General features: G+C 39.2%; 2 protein-coding genes across 7 annotated transcripts in view; one reads left to right on the top strand and one right to left on the bottom strand.

The window, feature by feature from the left end:
• MYPN (myopalladin) overlaps positions 1 to 20,126 on the bottom strand; it is a 125,008-nt gene that overhangs the window by 17,416 nt on the left and 87,466 nt on the right. For 5 of the 6 annotated variants that reach the window (XM_050959286.1, XM_050959289.1, XM_050959288.1 and 2 more), the window contains 7 exons: positions 19,799 to 19,946; positions 12,750 to 12,842; positions 6,777 to 6,998; positions 5,915 to 6,064; positions 4,569 to 4,648; positions 3,179 to 3,305; positions 1,627 to 1,834 (listed from right to left, as the gene is read on the bottom strand). In XM_050959286.1, the coding sequence (XP_050815243.1) occupies positions 1,627 to 1,834; positions 3,179 to 3,305; positions 4,569 to 4,648; positions 5,915 to 6,064; positions 6,777 to 6,998; positions 12,750 to 12,842; positions 19,799 to 19,946 (1,028 nt within the window). The remainder of the gene's footprint in view (positions 1 to 1,626; positions 1,835 to 3,178; positions 3,306 to 4,568; positions 4,649 to 5,914; positions 6,065 to 6,776; positions 6,999 to 12,749; positions 12,843 to 19,798; positions 19,947 to 20,126) is intronic. The other variant, XM_050959290.1, reaches the window with a different exon arrangement.
• RUFY2 (RUN and FYVE domain containing 2) overlaps positions 1 to 20,126 on the top strand; it is a 176,031-nt gene that overhangs the window by 151,394 nt on the left and 4,511 nt on the right. The gene's annotated exons all lie outside the window — the stretch shown is intronic.

The following is a 20,126-nucleotide window of genomic DNA, read 5'->3' as shown; positions in this document are numbered from 1 at the left end:
ATCTATGACCCCTCCACAGTTAGAGAACCCCATTTCTGCAAAGCTGTACACTATTTCATGCGCATTTCCCAGAGTCACGGTCCTTCGTAGCAGGATGTGATTTATTGCCCTGCACACTTGCATTAACACAGCCCCAACGGTCGACTTCCTCACTCCAAATTGATCTGTGACCGACTAGAAGCAGTCTGGAGTTGCCAGCTTCCACACAGTGATTTCCACACGCTTCTCTACCAAGAGGGCAACTCTCATTCTCATGTCCTTGCGCCACAGGTCTGGGGTGAGCTCCACACCAGGAAGGTGGCTTTCTGCATCTGAAAGTTCTGTAGTCACTGCTCTTCAGACCATACCTGCATAATGATACGATCCCACCATTCAGTGCTTGTTTCCTGGTCTACCCTATGCAGCTGCTTGTGAATGCCAAAAGCAATCTAAAGTTATTCCTATCCATGTCACACAGAATGTAGGGTGCCTGTGAGTCTTCTTCAGTTAGGAACTTGACAATTGACTGCACTGCCATCCATGATGTCTTCATGACAGTTAACAGAGCATAGGAGAGCAGTGCAGGATCCATCCCTTCTCACATTGATGCTGGGGTGCACAGCAGAGAATGGCCATTGCAAAAATGCAGCGAAAAAGCCGGAAGGCTGTGGAGTGCTGGGACACAAAGCAATGCAGCACAGGACATTTAGCTAGGTCCCAAGATGCGCCGCGATCCACTCCACCTTCCCACAACACTTAGTGACAGAAGGTGTCGAGCTGGACTGTGGGATAGGTACCCACAGCAATGCTCACACTGCCAACGATGGAGCCCCCAATGTGCATGCGATCTGCTGACAGAGGGAGCAAGTGTGAACATGAAATTCAGATTTTTATTATGTCGACTTTTGGGTGTCGACGTCACTTTTGTTGACAAAAATTGGTAGTGTAGATATTGCCTTAACAGGTTGTGATTTTATTTTCTAATGAAAGATTATCAACTTGTTTGAGATCCAAGATCCTTAAGGGAATGTACTGAAAGTCATACATAGAACTGATTTTTTTCTATAGATGAATGTGTATATATACATGCTACCATTGCAGGTAATGAGTGCTGCAGATGTGGATTTCAACAGCACTTTTACCATGGCTGCTCAGGTTTCATCAGGCTTATTTAATAAAATGAGAGGAAAATGAGTAGCATTCAGCATTTTTACATTTAAATATTTTTTTAAACTAATAAAACTGTAACTGTGACATGGTAGGGAGGCCATAGAGTATTTTTAAAACCCAAGGCTATGTCTTTTTCCTGGGGAAGAGATCAAGAACAGCAATGTATGAAGGCAGGGGGCTGAAAAAGAAAAAGATTATGGATGAGTAGGCAGGGGTTTGCACATAGATACTGTACAGAATCATCACAGCCACAAAGGAACAACTGGAACACTTCTACAAAAGAAGCACTGGATTTGATTCTCTTCCTTGCATCTGTTTTACACTGGTGTAACTCCACTGACTGCAATGGAGTTACTTTTGACATACAGTGGTGTGAGAGGAGACTCAAGCTCAGTACATACAAAGTAACAGATACAAGTAATTACAGTATCTTACTGTACATAGTCTTTTTTATTAAAACCTTTCAGTAAGTCTTACCTACAACACTGAGCTCCAGGCTAAATGAATTTTGTCCTGTTTTGTTGGTTGCAATGCAAGTATAAATTCCAGCATCATTTTGTGTGAGAGGATCAATAAGCAAAGAGTGAACACCGGTCTCTCTGACCAACATCTTGTGAGTGCTATCTGGTAATACAGGTTTGCCATTCAGAAGCCACATCAGGTCTGGAGTTGGTAACCCACTCACCTAACAGACAATGAAACAGCTAAAGGCAAGTGACACACACATTCAGCAACGCAATAAATAAACTATCTTAAGATCACATATGTATGAGTGAATGTAGAATAGAAAGTGAGTTCAGAATTTAATAGGGATAGAATCAACTGGAATCTACAGAACTCACTTGAAACACATAGAATTTAATAATACAGAATGACATATTTCTGCAGAAGTCTTAAATCAACACACAATAGAATTTTGTCAGTTGATATGATTATTTTTTACCTCTTATTACATTCTATAGGATTGTTCCATTAGAGGTAGGTGCTCACCCAGGGTCAAAAGCTTCCCTTCAATGGAGAAAAGCCAATGCACGAATTCCAGAAATTGGAGAAGGGAAATGGAACCTACCTGGAATGGAAATTGCTTTTCTCCAATCTTGTGAAATCTCCAATTTGCGTTTAGGTCCCCACAAGCACTGATTGGTAGGAGAGCAGAGCTAGAGAGCAACCAGCCTCTGTGGCATGCTCCCGTAGTAAACTTTGAATTATTCCTAAGGAAAATTCACTAGAAATGGACAATAACTTCCACTCTGTCGTCTTCTCCCTTCAGGGCTAGGGAAGATCTACTTGCATGGTAGTGGGACTAGCAGTGCGTGTGTTTCTCTGTGTATGTGTGTGTATACATCTTCAGATCTGGAATGGTGGAGGCTATGAAATAGCTTAAAGGTCCCTGAGGTCTGCACAAATGTCATACCACTGCTTAGCCCATTTGGGTAGACACTAATCCCTGTGACCCACAACTCCTCAGAGTTGGGAGCATGGGTCAATAAGCTGGGAGGTTTTTCTTCTCTGTGCTCTTTAGAGAAAAAGGGAACGATCGAGGCTGTGTTGCACCTTTCTAAAAATATTAGTCTTCTAACTATCAATAAAATACTGTGAGAACCTTGGGGTGAAAATACAGTATCTTCAATCATTTCTGCCACTTTTAGAGCTATATGGGTGTGTGTTCAAGCACCTTTTACAGGATGACTCAATGACTCAGCAGAGGAGCCCTACATCTCTATGGAAGTTCCTTCCATTTGCCACTCTGCTAAAAGGCTGGTAGAAACTAAGCCACATAAATTGTATGAACTCTGTTGTAAATGAGCCTTCTAGTTTTGGTGAAATGTATTCAGTGTTTTTTATTCCATCTGGCATGTGCTACATAGAAGACACCTGAAGCTCAGGTAGAGTGGTAAGAAATGAGAGAACAAACACAAGAAAGGCATTAAATATTAGAAGAAATTATTGAAGAAAGCCTATTAAAGAAGACCAGGAAGACAGCTACCAGTATGTATACAGAGAGAGTAAGAGTGAGCCATGAAAATACCTTGCAGTCCAGTCTACAAAGTCGCCCCTCATGAGCTACCATGTCTCCAGGTGCCTGCAGGAAATATGGCCGGAAAAAGCGTTCTTGTAGTGGTTCTTTATCTCCTTCTTGCACACGGGACCTTGTTCTGCAATACAAAACTGCAGGTATGTGTTTGGAAGAAATATAAATTATTTTCCTAAAATTTGGTATGGAGCACAAACTGTAGAAAATGATCAACAGATATTTAGGTAAAACCAAAAAGTAATGCCTGAATAGGTGTACAAAGAAAAGCATTAAGTACAATATAATGTGTGCATATTTTAAATTTGTTAGGATTATCAAATGAACTTTTAATATAGTAAAACTGGATTCCTAAGTCATTCCATATTTTTCTGGCGGAATTTATTTTTACTAATCCATCCATTTCCACTAACTCCATTGTAATTGTGATTAACTAACTGTAATAATAGTACTTTGCATTTAATTAGTACCTTCCACCTGATGATATCAAATACTGTATTGACATTAGTGAATTTAAACCCCACAACTTGGGAGGTAGGGAAGCAGCATTGTCCTCATTTTTAGAGAAGTGGAGAGTGAGGTACAGGCTGAAGCCAAAATGACTAGTGATGCTGAGTGTTCAAATTGAAACACATTAAAGGGGCTTGATTTTCAGAAGGCGGGTGCTCAGCAGTTTCTGAAAATTAAGTCACTTTAGGGTGCCTCAAGTCCGGCACCCAAATTCACTGGCAACATTTGAAAACCTTGACCTAAGTGACTTGACTTGATCTGGATGGTGGAGGCTATGAAATAGCTTAAAGGTCCCTGAGGTCTGCACAAATGTCATACCACTGCTTAGCCCATTTGGGTAGACACTAATCCCTGTGACCCACAACTCCTCAGAGTTGGGAGCATGGGTCAATAAGTTGGGAGGTTGTTCTTCTCTGTGCCCTTTAGAGAAAAAGGGAATGATAGACTTGACTTGAACGCATTAACAAAGAAGTACATGGCAGGAGCAGGAATAGAACTTGGAACTGCTGGATGAAATCCTGCTCCCATTGAAGCCAGTGGGAGTTTTGCCTTTGACTTCAGTGGAGCCAGGATTTCACCCATCAGCTCAAAGTTCTGTGCTTTTGGTCACAAGCCATCCTTCCTCAATTAATCAGCTAAGTGCAAACCATCTACCCTCTAGAAACTAAATTACACCAAAATCTCAATGATGGAATCAACAGATGAGCAGATAATGTTGGGACAGATAGCAAATTTTAACCATGCCAATAAAATTCTATGGCTCTGGACCAATCAGCACCAAGAAATTAAAGTAAATCACTCAACCTGAAAAATATTCTGGGTCAAAATGGCAACCTCGGTAAAGCATGTGTGATTCTGGCATTGTACTTCATCTTACCTATGTGACTGAGTAGTTGTTAATCGGCCACGCATGGAAACAGTCTGAACCATCAAGTGGCCAGAACAACTGATTCTCCCCTAAAACAGAATGGAAATAGAATTAATTGTCAGTTAACCACTTGTTCAATTCTTCATTATAAGAGTTTGATCCTCTACAGAACATTACGGAACTAATATATTTTAAACTGTGACTGTTCTACAGGGCTTTTATATAATATCTTTAATAAAACAGTGTTACTTAAATACTGGGAAGTGCCACAAAACAATTTGCAATTTCACATCTTTCAAAATATATTAACATTTAATGGCCCAAGTTCATCCCCTGTGTAGCTCTCCTGGAACAGGGCAAATCTATTGAAATCAAATCCATACAAGTCAATGAAATCAAGGAAAGATCATGCAAGCCTAGAATCACACCAGCGATGAATTTGGCCCACTATAGATATAAATTATAGCAGTTCTATCTTTCTTTATAGAGTAAAACACAAGCAAAGGAACCCACCAACTGTGTGGCTAACTTGATCCTCACTAGACATTTGTCAAAGAACATGTATTTGACAATACAACTGTTGTCCACACATCGAAGTCTATTCTGCTTTGTGAGGCTCACTATAGGTTCAACCAGTTTTACACCAGTGTAATTCCACTAATTTCAATATCATTCCACTGACACAAAACTGCAGTAACAGAGTGGAGAATCAAGCTGTTGTAAGCTATCATGTTACTTTAAGCAATGGCACCATAACTTAATCTATCTGATTTGGGGACTGTATAATCAAAAACATGTGAAACTTGCTAAGGATAGATGGGAAATTTTAAGCAAAACAAAGATAATGTTTTAGATATATAATTTTTAAACATATCACATGCACAACTCATTGTGCACTGAGTTGTGGTCAATTTATAGCAGTTTTTAAAAAAACAAACTATTAGAATGTATAAAGAATGGAACAAAAACTAATACTGAAAATATTATAATAGCATTTATATAAATGTTGCACCCACCTGAAATATTGCATCTATTTCCTATCAGCTTGTCTCAGAAATAGTAGATTTGGAATGGATGACCAAAAATGATTAGAGGCACAGACACATGTTCATATCAAGGGAAACTGATTGTGACTGTTTAATTTAGAGAGGAGATGAGTAAAAGCATAAACAGGTTTTCCATAAATGTCTACTACGTGGCTGCTTCTTACGCATCTGGTTGTAGCCATTGTCACAAACAGGTTGCTGGACTAAATGAACCACTGGTCTGATCCGATATGGCAATTCTTATGTTCCTGATTACTTATCTTTCTAAGATGGGAAAAAAACACATTTGTAAAGAAAAAATTCCCTTACTTGAGGATTTGCAGCCATTATTGTATAGTTTCCATCATCATCATTAGTAGTAGCTTCAATGTGTAGAGAATATGTTCCATCTCCCTCTCTCTTCATTTTGCAATGTTCATTTTTCTTTGAAATCTGCTTGCCATCCTTGAACCAATATACCTGAAAGTGATCATAAAGAAAAGCAGCTACACCTCTACCTCGATATAACGCGACCCAATATAACGTGGTAAAGCAGTGCTCCGGGGCAGGGGACAGGGCTGCGCACTCTGGTGGATCAAAGCAAGTTCGATATAACGTGGTTTAACCTATAACGCGGTAAGATTTTTTTGGCTCCCGAGGACAGCATTATATCGAGGTAGAGGTGTATTTAAATTTGCTTTGCAGTTGAATAGTGACAAGGCAATCTGCAGATAAGAATAAAATATGTTTGCTGAACATTTGCTACTGCGCATTTTTATAAATATTGTAAAATTTGCATATTTAAAATAAACAACGGAATGTTTCAGTATTGGGATAATGTAAGTTAACATTACAGAACTGTTTTCTTGGCTGTATGAGTATGCGCACTGCTAGACATCTCATCAAATCAGCCCATATCTTTGAGACAGAATTGAGACCTTAATATTTTTATCAAGTTTTGTCTTCCTTTGATCAAAAAAGATCTGGAGATCAGTCAATGCAGATCACTTAGGGCTGACTTGCACTAAGCAGTAGTGGGGAGATACTGCTATATTAACTGCTTTACTGATTACTTTGAGAACTACCTATGCAGAACAACAGTCTTGGGAGTGAGGGTCTGTGGAAGTGATATACAGGAAGTTACTGGTAAGTAACCTTTATTTCTGTACATCTGACTATAAGCATCACTTACTTTTGGTATGGGTATTCCAACAATTTTGCAGGTGAATGTAACAGGAGATCCTTCCATGACCCGAAAATGCTTGAGTCTCTTGTCAAAGATGGGTGCTATGCACTTGCCTGTAGGTATTTCATCATGCTGGATTTCATCATCTGATTCATCCACTGGGGTACGTTCCAGGCGAAACTCTATTTCATTCATCAACCTCTGTTCAAAGCTTGAAATCTTGTATTCCTGCAGAATTACATCGGCAGTGATCTGAACAACACTATTACACTCAAAGGTATTTCTAATCACTTGTCTTAAACCAAATGTCATCTAAAAGACCTGAAAATCTAAAAAGCCCTAACCCCAACAGTAGGTGTACTGGTGCATTGTGCAGCAGTAAACACCAATATGTGCACCCGCAGGCTCTTATTGTAACTTTGGTGTATATGTTTCACGAAAATGAGAGTAAGGTTGAGATCTGTCAAAGGGAGTTGCACCTCTTCAATGGGAGCTGTGCACATAACTCCTTTAGGCCTCTCTCGAGAATGTGGCACACTGAAAAAGTAGACTGCGGTTTTCAAGGGTGTTTTCCAGAACTAGTAGCCTACTAAATATATGATGTACTGCCTTTTTGTGTAATAATTTAATTCACATTTAAATAAACAGAAGTATAGCTGCCAAAAGACGAAGATATCAAGATTAAAAAATATGAAATATTTTTGGGTTTACTTACCTTACTGCCAAATCTTGACCAGTGGAGTTAACTTTGGATTTGCACTGGTGTAACTGAGAGCACAATCTGGCCCACAATGTAAAAATGTAAGTTTGAAACTGGTCCTTAGATTATGAAAATATATGTTGCTACAGTGACCATTCCAGTGTGAACAACCAGTTATAATTTGTTTGAATTCATTAAGGGCCTGATCCAAAGCCAGTGAAGTCAATGGAAAGACACATTGCTCAGCTACACCTTCCTCTCAATGCCAATGAGAAGTCTGTCCAAAACCTCTCTCATTATGAGATCTGTACATAGGGCGTCAGCCTCCTCTCTATTTGGCACAAAGATATGGCTCCTACTTCTGTTGAAATCCATAGTAGTTTTGCCATTGATTTCACTGGCAATAGGATTATGTCCTTATCCTATTTCTGACGCAGATGTGTGTCATCAAAATTTAGCTTTAACTGCTAGCATACAGGGAGTGGAATTGTGATAAAATACAGGCTGCTTTGATCTAAGAATATTCAGTAAGGAAAAGTTCCAAGACTCTAAGAGACACATTACAGAAATTACTGGTAAATATTTCTGAAAAGATTGTGATGATTTTTCTTTATACAGGATAATAATATTTTGACTTTCTAAAGCATCTTCCTTCTAAAGATTTACAAATATTTATGAATCAGCCCTCATAATACCCCACATGACCTATTTTAATAGTTTCATGTGCAATATAAGCAAAGATTGCCTGTCAGATAAGAAGTGCAGCACAGTTCCTTTCTCTCAGCTAAAAAGACTCTCCTTTTTGTGGTAACTAAAAGTTGCTATCTACAGACCATAGGCTCCTTCTCCACCCCCCAGCCCTCCTTGTACAACAGGAGCTGCCTTAATAGGCTAGTTATAGATTTCTCTGTGTAAGGGAATCCCTGGCTGGCATAGATCTCTCTCTTCACTCCCTTGTCCTAACAACCCAGTGTAGGGGGCATGGTGGGGATATGAGGGTGTGTGGCTGAGGAATGATACTGTACATTCTGATGCCCTAAGATACAGTTACCAGCCAGTGCACATTACCACCTTCAGCCTTCTCTAACTTATATGGGAGGCTGAACTGGCTAACCCAGAATGGGAGTTGAGGGAGCAGAAAGTGGGGGAAATACATTTTTATCTCCCTTCTCTGCAGTGAATGCAACACAGCCAGATCAGAGTTCTGAGCCCACAAGTCTGTGGTATTGTGCAGGATGCATCCACAAGATGGTGTTACCTACTGCAATGGTTGGTTAAGGTTTGCCGTATGGTTCACCACCAGCTGGCAAGCTGAATACATCCTTACTGAATTTCATCTTGTTTAGTTTTTTCTTTCACAAAGCATGTCTTAGCATATCACTTTATATGATAGGCCATATTCTAATATGTTACACTAGCGTAAATCAGGAGTTACTCTGATTTCAGATCTACTAAGTTTATCATGTTTTCCTGCAGACTAAGGTTTTGGCCTTCGTACAGGTCTATGGGGAAGTTAAGCAATCAATTTGTTTTTTCTGGTGCTGGGAACAGGATTGTGTGGGGGCAGATTCCATATGAAATCAGAGAGCGATTTGTGTATTTTAAGAAATAGCTTTGGCATTAAAATGCTTCATAGTCATCTCTCTTGTTCCTGAAGTTACTCATAAATTAAATCATCCAAATTCCGATACACCAGTTTCTCCCATAAGCAGTGATTCTAAGCAGATATTTCTCTTTTTTTTCCATGTCCACACTTTTCTGATATCTCATTTCATTCTTCTTAGATTTGAAATTTGCTGTGAGAACTTCTAAGGGCTTCTTTGGAATTCTTCAGGTAGCTCCTGAGAGCAGAGAGCAAACACTTGTACAGACTCCCCCAACCATCTGCCAGGATCTGAAAACATTATTACTAGTTTCTCTAAGGCCCCACAGGATGGCCACTGATGCATCTCCAGAATACAGGACATCCTCTCGGTTCTCCCCACCCTACATAACCCCTCCACCCTTGCCAGCATGACCTCTCACACGCTGCACAGAGGGTGTCATTGTTCAGAATGTACTGCCTGACCCTAGCCAGCGTGACCTCACACACATGGTCATGCCACTGGGGGCAGAGGAGTGTTCTCTGGGAAATGGCATCCTCTGTGTATGATACCAGACAAAACCATATTCAGTGTTTTAGTCGTATCAGACAGGCACAAATCATATGAAAACAAGACTGTCTGGTTTCAAACTGGACAAATAGCTTGTCTACCACCAGAACAGAATTTTTTTTCAGTCTTGACATCTTGTATTTCCTTTGAGAGACAAGGTGGGTGAGGTCATATCTTTTATTGGACCAGCTTCTGTTCGTCAGAGAGACAAGCTTTTGAGCCATGAAGAGCTCTTCTTCAGGTGTGGGAAAAGCATTCAGAGTGTCACAGATAAATACAAGGTGGAACAGATTGTGTAGCATAAGTAAACACCTATTTCAAAGGATCATGATTATATAGCTATCACACACTTTACTTTCCCCACAAATGATGCAATTGTGTCCTGACGCTGAGGTTTGTCACAGCATAACTTTAAAGTAGGAAGGTGTATACTTCAGAATGTTTGGCTAGATTTACAGAAACACTGGGAAACATTTTCGTTTTCTTTTGTATTTTTTTTGGTCAAAGGATATTGATATTTTGATGTATGGCTTCTGATCAGAAACTAGCACAATATGTTGCTTCCTACCATGCTGTTAGGAAGAAATCTATCTACGGTAGCATCTCAGAGTTATGCACACCTTGAGAATGCAGGTTGTTTGTGACTCTGAAATGTTCATAACTCTGAACAAAATGATACGGTTGTTCTTTCAAAACTTTACAGCTGAACACGGACTTAAAGCAGCTTTGAAACTTTACTATGCAGGAGAAAAAATGCTGCTTTCCCCCCTTTTTTTAGTTGTTTACATTTAACACACTATTGTAGTAGTTTTCAAACTTTTTTTCTGGCGACCCAGCTGAAGAAAATTGTTGATGCCCATGACCCAATGGAGCTGGGGATGAGGGGGTCGGGGTATCGGAGGGGCTCAGGGCTGGGGCTGGGGGCTAGGGTGTGGGAGAGGGTCAGGGCTCTGGGCTGAGGGTGCAGGCTCTAGGGTGGGACTAGGGATGAGGGGTTTGGGGTGCGGGAAGGGAATTGGGGCACAGGGTTGAGGCACAGGCTTACCTTGGGCGGGTCCCAGTCAGCGGCACAGCGGGGGTGCAGACGTCCAGCTTCTAGGCGGAGGTGAGCAAGCGGCTCCGCACAGCTCTCTCCTGCAGGCACTGCCCCCCCAGCTCCCATTGGCCAGTTCCTGGCCAATGGGAGTTTAGAGCCAGTGCTTGGGATGGCATGCAGAGCCCTGTGGCCCCCCAGCCTAGGAGCCAGACTTGCTGCTGGCCACTTCCGGGGAGCAGCACGATGTCAGAACAGGAAGGGACGAGCCTGCCTTAGCCAGGCAGCACTGCTAACAGGACTTTTAATGGCCCTGTTGGTGGTGCTGACCAGAGCTGTCGTGCCCCAGTGCCTTACATTCCATGACCCAGTAATAAGTTGCAACCCACAGTTTGAAAACCACTGCAATATTGTGCTGTATTTGCTGTTTTTGGTTGTGTCTGATGTTCCTGATTGTGTACTTCCAGTTCCAAATGAGGTGTGTGGTTGACTGGTCAGTTCGTAACTCTGAGGTTCTACTGTATTTTAAATACTTATATAGTCCATATTTGCCATCGTATTTGAGCAACTGACAAGCTCTTTTTTATTGCCTTTACCCTCACAACACCTGAGAGAGGCAGGAAAGTATTATTCTCCCCATTTTACAGATATTAAGTGACTTGCCCAATATCATATGGGAAGTCTGTGGTGGAGCAAGTAATTGAGTCTTGGTCTCCCATGTCCCAGACTAGTATGCTAACCACTTTTCCATTCCTTCCTTGGAATGTTGAAAAGAATAACCCATCAAATAAGTATCTTGATCTGAACATAATATGTTGTATTAGGGGGAATTCTGATCTATGTTGATCACTTATTTTCCAGGCCTGGCTTCCCCAAGTACCAGATCTGTCCAATCAAACTATGCTGAAGGTTTATCTCACCTTTTAAAGTGTGGTTGCAGATTAACAATTGTGAAGTTGGCTGCGAGTCACTAACAAAATGTTGTTCTTTGTGCATTTAAGACATCAGAAAATCTCTTACAACAGCTTTTATCCCTCAGCAGTGCTCTAGCTACACTGTTTTGTAAAGTGTCATGTACAGTTGTGTAGCTACAGGGCTCGGGGGAAGAATAGGGTGATTGAGCAGGTGATTAGGTAGAGGATATAAGGTCAGAAGTAAGGTACAGTAAATTCATGGATAATCTGGAGAATTCAGGAAGGTAACTTTTAGCTACAGTTGAATTAGATGGAACTTGAATGAGGATGTGGAATGTTATGTCCTCATGGAGTAAGCAAGTTGTGTGATCACAACAATCTGATGCCCTGAAAATTTAAAGGATGAGGATTTGGACTACAGAAGCCAATAAACAAACTTTTGGTTTTTATGCACATTGTAATAAGGAAAAAAGAATGATGCATGGCACCTGAATCTTCTCTTGTATAGTCATTTAAGTTAGTGCAAAGGAGAACCCAACCCAACACAACAGAATTGTTGGAACGTGTACTGCTTTTTGAACCTCCAGAGTAGTCCACATCAAGCAACAAAAGGCATTCCATTCTGCCAGTACCAAGTGTAATGTCTTCATGGCACTCCCAGCCCCTAATACCCTAAGGACCACAGCTTGAGCCCAGAGATTTTTACACGGGATCTTTGTTTAGCAGTGCAAAGTCCTACTACTGGATTGGCTCAAATTTATAGTTTTAAACTATATGAGTGTGTTTATTAGCACAAATGCTGATCATGCAATTTTTCAAACCTACAAAGAAATGCAAATACACCTCTACCTTGATATCACGCTGTCCTCGGGAGCCAAAAAAGTCTTACCGCGTTATAGGTGAAACCGTGTTATATCGAACTTGCTTTGATCCACCGGAGTGTACAGCCCCCCTCTCCGGAGCGCTGCTTTATATACAGCGTTATATCCAAATTCCTGTTATATTGGGTCACATTATATCGAGGTAGAGGTTTATAATAACTTTCTAGAACAATGAAGCAATTATTTTCATATCTTTTTTTTTTTTTACCGATTTGTGTCAAAGGCAGAATTTGGAAATGAAAAATCTAGTGACAAGAATTACATATGGTGTAACAAAAGTTGGATAACAATGTTGTACCTTGGAGACATCTTGAGTTGTATAGTTGAAGACTGGGGAATCATTGCTTGGTCCCTGAAGTCTGTGGGCCAATTTTTCATCATATGTTGTTCTCTAGCAGAGGGAAGTAATGGGATTAGGAAGATAGTACCATACCACTTAAAGGCATAATTTTAATGAATCTGGAGCTGATTTTGGAATCAAAATATAATGAATGAAGTTCAGAGGTAATGAAATAATACAACATAATTGGAGAGTCTGATAAGTGTTCTAGATACTTGGGGTATTTCAGTAGTTTTTCTACTGATTTTTATTTGATACTGGTTGCTATCAAAAAGAAGATGCAGAATGTAATTACAAAATAAGGGCATTTTCTCTTTAAATATTGTGCTATTTTATAGCAGAGAATATGGAAGAAGGGAGTCCATCTGATGGAGCCATTTAAAAGTCCCCGCCATAGGCATTTTTTCTTTCTTTTGTGTTTTTTTTACTAAAAAAAAATGGCATGCAAAAATGACTGTTATTGCAACATCCTGATCCTGCACTGTGATCCCTGCTGGCAAATTGCTGTGCTCATGTGGAGTCCCGGATATGTCAGTGAGGCTTCATGCAGACACAGCAGTCTGTGCACTCAGATGACTATGCAGGATCATGGCCTAGGTTTGCATAGTTTAAATTTTAAAAATCAGGAAATGCCTAAGATAAGGTTCCTACAGTACAATTAACTCAGGAATGTCATATTCTAGTGTGTTAAGCTCAGTTTGTGGTTTTGTTTATTTACTAAGGTAATCTGCTTTGATCTGTTTGCTATCACTTATAATAGCTTAAAATCTATTTTTTGTTGTTAATAAACTTGTTTTTGTTTTTGTCTAAAACCAGTGTGTGGAAATTATAATTTAGGGCAGAAAGCTGTTGCTTCCTCCACATTGAGGGAGGGGGCGAATTGTATGAGTTTATGTTGTGTGCAGCGCAAGATGGTACAATTTTGGGTTTACACTCCAGACTGTGTGTGTGGAGGGGTGCCTTAGCAGTTGGGAGGTGCCTTAGCTGAGCCTTCCCATACAGAGCTGATCTCAGTATCTGTGTGTAAAGCTGCAGCTGCGTGTGTTCCTATCTGTGGGTATGCTGGTGAAAGAGCAAGCTTAGAGAACTTGGCAACTTATCACAGCACCACAGTGTGAAAAGGAGCCCAGGCTGGTGGGTCAGGCGGGCTCAGTGGTACCCTAGTTCCAAGTGGCACCCCCAGAGGGAACCCGTCACAGTGACATCTTGCTGTACAGTCAAAAATGAAATATAAAATAGTAAAAATCTAAAATCACAGCCACTCACATATAATACACAGGCATCAAAAATATAAATCACCCCCAAATGATCAGTTCTCAAGTAGTCAGATGCAAAAGGAAAACAGAAGAAAGAGCAAATGTGTGTGTGGAGGGGGTGGGCGGAGGGGAGGACAAGGTGCACCCAAACTGTCAAAGGCAGGCCAACTGAAGTTAATGGGTTTGCAGTGTCCCAACAAGCAGAGTGTGAAAAGCTCAATGATTGTTTTTTAGGTGGTGAATTCTATCAGTGAAGACCATTGTCCGAGAGACACCTTTCTCTGTGATCTTGATTAACCTAGGGCCTTAAAAAAGACCATAACTGTCAGCCAGGGACATAAAGCAATTGGTGTCTGCTCAAATAATTAGGGTACAAATACACAGCAACCCTTCCCGCCCCCCAACAGCAACTCTCAGAGCCTGGGCTCATGGGCTTGTCCTGGTGGGCAGTGTAGACACTCTGGCTGGAAACTGGACTCTGAGACCCTTCCCCTCTTGCCAAGTCTCGGACCTGGGCTCCAGCCCAAGCCCAAAAAGTTACACTGCTGTTTTTAGACAGCGTGAGCCCCTCAATCCTGAGTCAGTTGACCCAGGCTCTGAGACTCACTGCTATAGGGTTGTTTTTGCTGTGTAGACATTCCCAGAGAGCCTAGACTGCTAAGAGTTTTATATATTAATACCAAGATCTTGAATTGTATCCTTTGGCATATTGCCAATTACTAATCCTGTTTTGTCTTGTATTATACAACTGGGCATTCTCCATGAGGGTACCTTTACTTTGGAATTTAGTTCCCTCTCTTCGTCCAAAATAGCCTAAATTTGTATGTTGCTTTTCGGGATGGCTGAAGTACGTGTGATTATAGTCCTTTAAGGTACAGGGTTTTTTGAGGGAGGTTTGGGGGTCTTCGTGGGGTTTGACTGTGTTTTGTGGGATCTGAGATGAGATAATTGTGGTTATCAATGATTGGTTGTTTTGTTGGTGTTGGTGCAGAACGAGTAAAAAAGAAATGACCTCTGATCTGCTGTTGCTGTGTTTTGGTTTTAATGAGATGTAGTTCTGTTATTAGTTAGGGTGCTTAGAAGAGCCCTTGGATAAACTCTAGGCCTCCTGTATCCTGGACATTATCATATTCACCAGGGAAAGGGAAGCATACATATGTGTTTGAGGGCTGTGAACAAAATGGCCATTACTTCATCATCTGTAGCTTTACTCTTTGTACTAACAATAAAACAATCACATGCTGCTCTCAATGTCTCATATGAGATACAGCCAGAGAGCACTGCTGCATGGTTTTCTTCACGGTAAACAACATAAATGTGTGGGTACAATTCCTAATTCTTAGGGCTGCAAGGGTTCTACTCACACAACTAATCCAACTCCTTGTTCTCATTCCTTAATTCTAACTTTTCTTGATTATTGTAGATTTAGTTCCCTTAATTTTACTGTAACACAGGGTTTGGAGATTTCATTATCTTTGTTCTCCTATCAATTATATAACTTGTATGGTAGCTTTCCAAGGAAATAATACTGCTCTTAGCTCACAAGTGTTGTCCAAATAGAAGAACTTTTCCCATTCATAGTCCCATTGAAATGAAGCTTGTAAGCATAATTCAGTTTAAAGAATGGTTATGATGATTAAAGTATTTAGTAAAAATGGCATCTTATTACTGCACACACAGTAAAATTTACATCTGCTATATCTATTAGCAAAAACATGTTTTTACGCCTGCCAGCACTGCACAACTAACATAGCTGTAGAAGACTATATTATAATCTATTCCACCTCATGCATCATCAGCAAAATTACTGGCTATTTTCTGCATCTAGTATCCTTTATTGTTGGTGATGAATGATATACTGGATGAAGCTGAAGGAACACATCTGGATTATAAAATATCATGCTGAGTGCACAGTTAGTAAATTCTTGACTTGTAAGATGACCAGATTTCACGTGAAAGTCATTGTTGGATAATAAATAGGAGAATGAAGACATAAATTTATATGGAATCACTCTTGTGTAATATAATAGTAATTATAGTAATATAATAAAATGATAGCAACACTTTATATTTACAATTCAGCATAGTACATCTTTCATTCCGGATGTTCTCAAGATGCTTCACAAATTGTATTATACAGCAATCACTTTCCCTGCCACTGAAATTCGGACAGCTCTGAGATACAATACCAACTAGGAGTCTGGTGGCACCTTAAAGGCTAACAAATTTATTTGGCATAAGCTTTCTTTATTTAGGCATAAGCTTTTGTGGGTAAAAAACCCACAAAAGCTTATGCCCAAATAAATTTGTTAGTCTTTAAGGTGCCACCGAACTCCTTGTTGTTTTTTGTGGATACAAACTAACACAGCTACCCCTCTGATATTTGAGATAGAATTCAACACTCTGCATAAGAAAAATACTATACAAGAATTTTTAGGAGGAGATGGAGGTAATATGTATAAAAACTAAGGCTATTAATTAATTGCAGTTAACTCATGCGATTAACTCAAATTAATCACAATTTAAAAAATTAATCATGATTCATTGCACTGTTAAACAATAGAATACCAATTGAAATTAAACAAACATTTTTGGGTGGTTTTCTACATTTTCAAATATATCTATTTCAATTACAACACAAAATACAAAGTGTACAGTGCTCACTTTATATTATTTTTTATTACAAATATTTGCACTGTAAAAATGATAAAAGAAATAGTATTTTTCAATTCACCTCATACAAGTACTGTCGTGCAATCTTTTTAGCATGACAGTTGAATTTACAAATGGAGAATTATGTACAAAAAAAACCTGCATTCAAAAATATAACAATGTAAAACTTTAGAGCCTACAAGTCAACTCAGTCCTACTTCTTGTAGATACTTACAGCACTCAACCCAAGATTTAAGAATCTGAAGTGCCTTCCAGAATCTGAGAGGGATGAGGTGTGCAGCATGCTTTCAGATGTCTTAAAAGAGCAACAGTCTGATGTGGGAACTACAGAACCTGAACCACCAAAAAAGAAAATCAACCTTCGGCTGGTGGCATCTGACTCAAATGATGAAAGTGAACATGCGTCGGTCCACTCTGATTTGGATCATTATTGAGAAGAACCCACCATCAGCATGGACGCATGTTCTCTGGAATGGTGGTTGAAGCATCAAAGGACATATGAATCTTTAATGCATCTAGCATGTAAATATCTTGCAATGCTGGCTAGAACAGTGCCATGCAAAACCCTGTTCTCACTTTCAGGTGACATTGGAAACCAGAAGCAGGCAGCATTATCTTCTGCAACTGTAAACAAACTTGTTTGTCTGAGCGATTGGCTGAAGTAAGACTGATTGGACTTGTAGGCTCTAAAGTTTTACATTGTTTTATTTTTGAATGCAGGTTTTTTTGTACATAATTCTACATTTGTAAGTTCAACTTTCGTGATAAAGAAATTGCACTACAGTACTTGTATTATGTGAATGGAAAAATACTATTTATTTTGTTTTTTGTAGTGCAAATATTTGTAATAAAAATAATATAAAGTGAGCACTGTACATTTTTTATTCTGTGTTGTAGTTGAAATCAATACATTTGAAAATGTAGAAAAATTGAAAAATTGGTAATCTATTATTGTTTAACAGTGCAATTAATCACAATTTTTTTTAATCACATGATTAATCACGATTAATTTTTTTAATTGCTTGACAGCGGTAGTAAAAACAATATTGAGAAAATCAAATATAATGAAACTACTAGCTAAGCTCAATATAGGACAATACTCATATCCATTCATTAAATACTTATCTTTTCTATGCAGTACTGATTTATCAGTGTTTGATAAAAACTGAATACAAATTTCTAAAAAAGAACTCTTCTGGTACTCCAAAAAAACAAAACAAAACAAACAAAAAACAAAATAACCCCCCCAAACAAACAAACAAAAAGCCAAGGTAATGCAGAAATACCTGATACAAAAAAAATCTTTTTCAATATTTCATTTTTTGGGACAGAACCCCTCACCCATGTGGCCAAGTACAGAAACACCTAGATATAATGCATCCGTATGTTCACTGTTCTTTTTCCTCCCCTTCTTCATTTCATGTCCTGTTTGAAGACCAATACCAAGAGGTCTTCTCTCAAACTTCCAGATCCTAGTATCAACCAAAGCAGTCTCCTCCCTGAGTTGTGGAGGTATAAAAATGTTAGTGGCTCAGGGTGGGGATTTGGGAAGCAGAAGTGAAAACAGTGGATTTAGCTCAAACACTGAGCCCTTTGTGGAGGAGATGGATTGTTCATTTTGTGGTGGAGCTAGACTTCCCCCCTTTTTTAACATTTACTTTTGTTGAACCTCCCCAAAATTGGATGCTGTCTGGCAAGTTATCACAGTAATTAGAGATGGGTCAAATCTGAACTTCCTCAAAGTTCTTGGGCTGCAGGATTCAGGATTTTGGTTTGGCCTCATACCTAATGATAAATACAGTATATAAATAACTTGTGGTATCAGCAGATAACTTTAATACTATGTAGTCCCCCTTGTTTCTACAGAGGTTATCATGCAGTTAACTTGAAAGACTGACTGGTATTTCACAGTAATTATCTAAGTAATTTGTCTTACTACCACAGCAAGTACAAACTGTAACACTTGTGATTCATCTGCAAAACATACCACATGCCAATTGTTTTACTAGAAGTGTTCTAGGAGGGGAATCCATGAGAGGAAAGGTTAACAGCATAATTAAAAAGCCAGAGATTACAATAGCAGTCGTAACAGTGGGTAACTGACTCCACAGAGCCACAGTTTTCAGATACCTCTATATTCTCTTTCAGAGATGCTTAAAGTTCTTGTTTGTGAGCAACTTGGGAAAATCCCTCCTTTTTGGACTAAGCCTCAGTAAACGGGCTTAGTACAAGGGGTCCCATATAAATAGTGATGATAGAATACTTTCCCACAGATAAAATGGCTACTCTGTAGCCATTAGTACACTCTTAGTCTTTCATGTCCAAGTTCATACCAATATTGTTAAATGGCTGCTGAACCTGCATTATCAAGGAATTCCCCCAGCCTCCTCCAACATTTTGTTGCCACCTTAATTTCTTATTCACCCACATTTTGAAGTATTTACTGATTCTAGTTGATTTCAACTGATACTCACTTTCTTGAGCTTTGTTAAAAACTTATTTAATCAAGCTCACCTAACACTGGCTTTGAAGTTCCTATTGAAAGACATAACAGCTACCACAAACATTTTTTATGATAAGCTGATAATGAATAACCTCTCAATTAATGTTACTCAGCTGTCTGAAAAAATGTTCATAACAAAAAGAATTAAAATAGCATATTAATTCATACTATTTCAACCCAAGTAAACAAGCAATCTTTCATACAATTAGTTCCTCTACGTAAGTTGTATCAAATATGTACAGTAGATGAATTAAGATGTGTGTAATTAATTAAATGTCATGAAAAGTGAGGAAGTGAAATCCAGTACAGGTGAAAAGCTATGCTCAGATAAGGTTTTATATTCCAGCACTGCTACCTCAATATTTTCTATCAGAGATTATCAAGCAAATATAAGAACTCTCACAGTACAAAATTCTACAATCCATACCTCTTTATATCCTTTTAAAAACTCTAGTAAGCAGTACTTACTATGAGACCTCACAGCCTTACACACATCTGTGTCCCATAAGACTCAACATCTATCTTGCTTATGATGAGTGAATGAAGGGCACTTTAATAACAATCGTTATTTTTACCTGCTGACTACTATGTCGACGGACATCCTCTTTGAAATGCATTTTTCTCTGCAAGTCCCTTACAACTGCAGCTTTATTGTCATGAATATAATCATCCGTTGCTAATTGCAGGGGCTTTAGATTTTTCTTCATTAGTCCATGGGTTGCTCTAGAAAACAGATCTGTTACTAAAATGCTAGTAATGATAAATAGTTAATCACTTTTGTAATGTCATTCATTAAACTCTAAATATGCAAAGAAATCAGCTGATTGTTTTATCTATTAAACAGAGAACAAAAACTTACTATCTTACTATGTGCATTTAACTCTCGTTAATGCCAGTAGGAAT

Source organism: Gopherus flavomarginatus, chromosome 6, assembly GCF_025201925.1.
Source record: "Gopherus flavomarginatus isolate rGopFla2 chromosome 6, rGopFla2.mat.asm, whole genome shotgun sequence".
NCBI lineage: Eukaryota > Metazoa > Chordata > Testudines > Testudinidae > Gopherus > Gopherus flavomarginatus.
The sequence above is the reverse complement of the archived record's forward strand: the minus strand, read 5'-3'. Positions and strand labels throughout refer to the sequence as shown.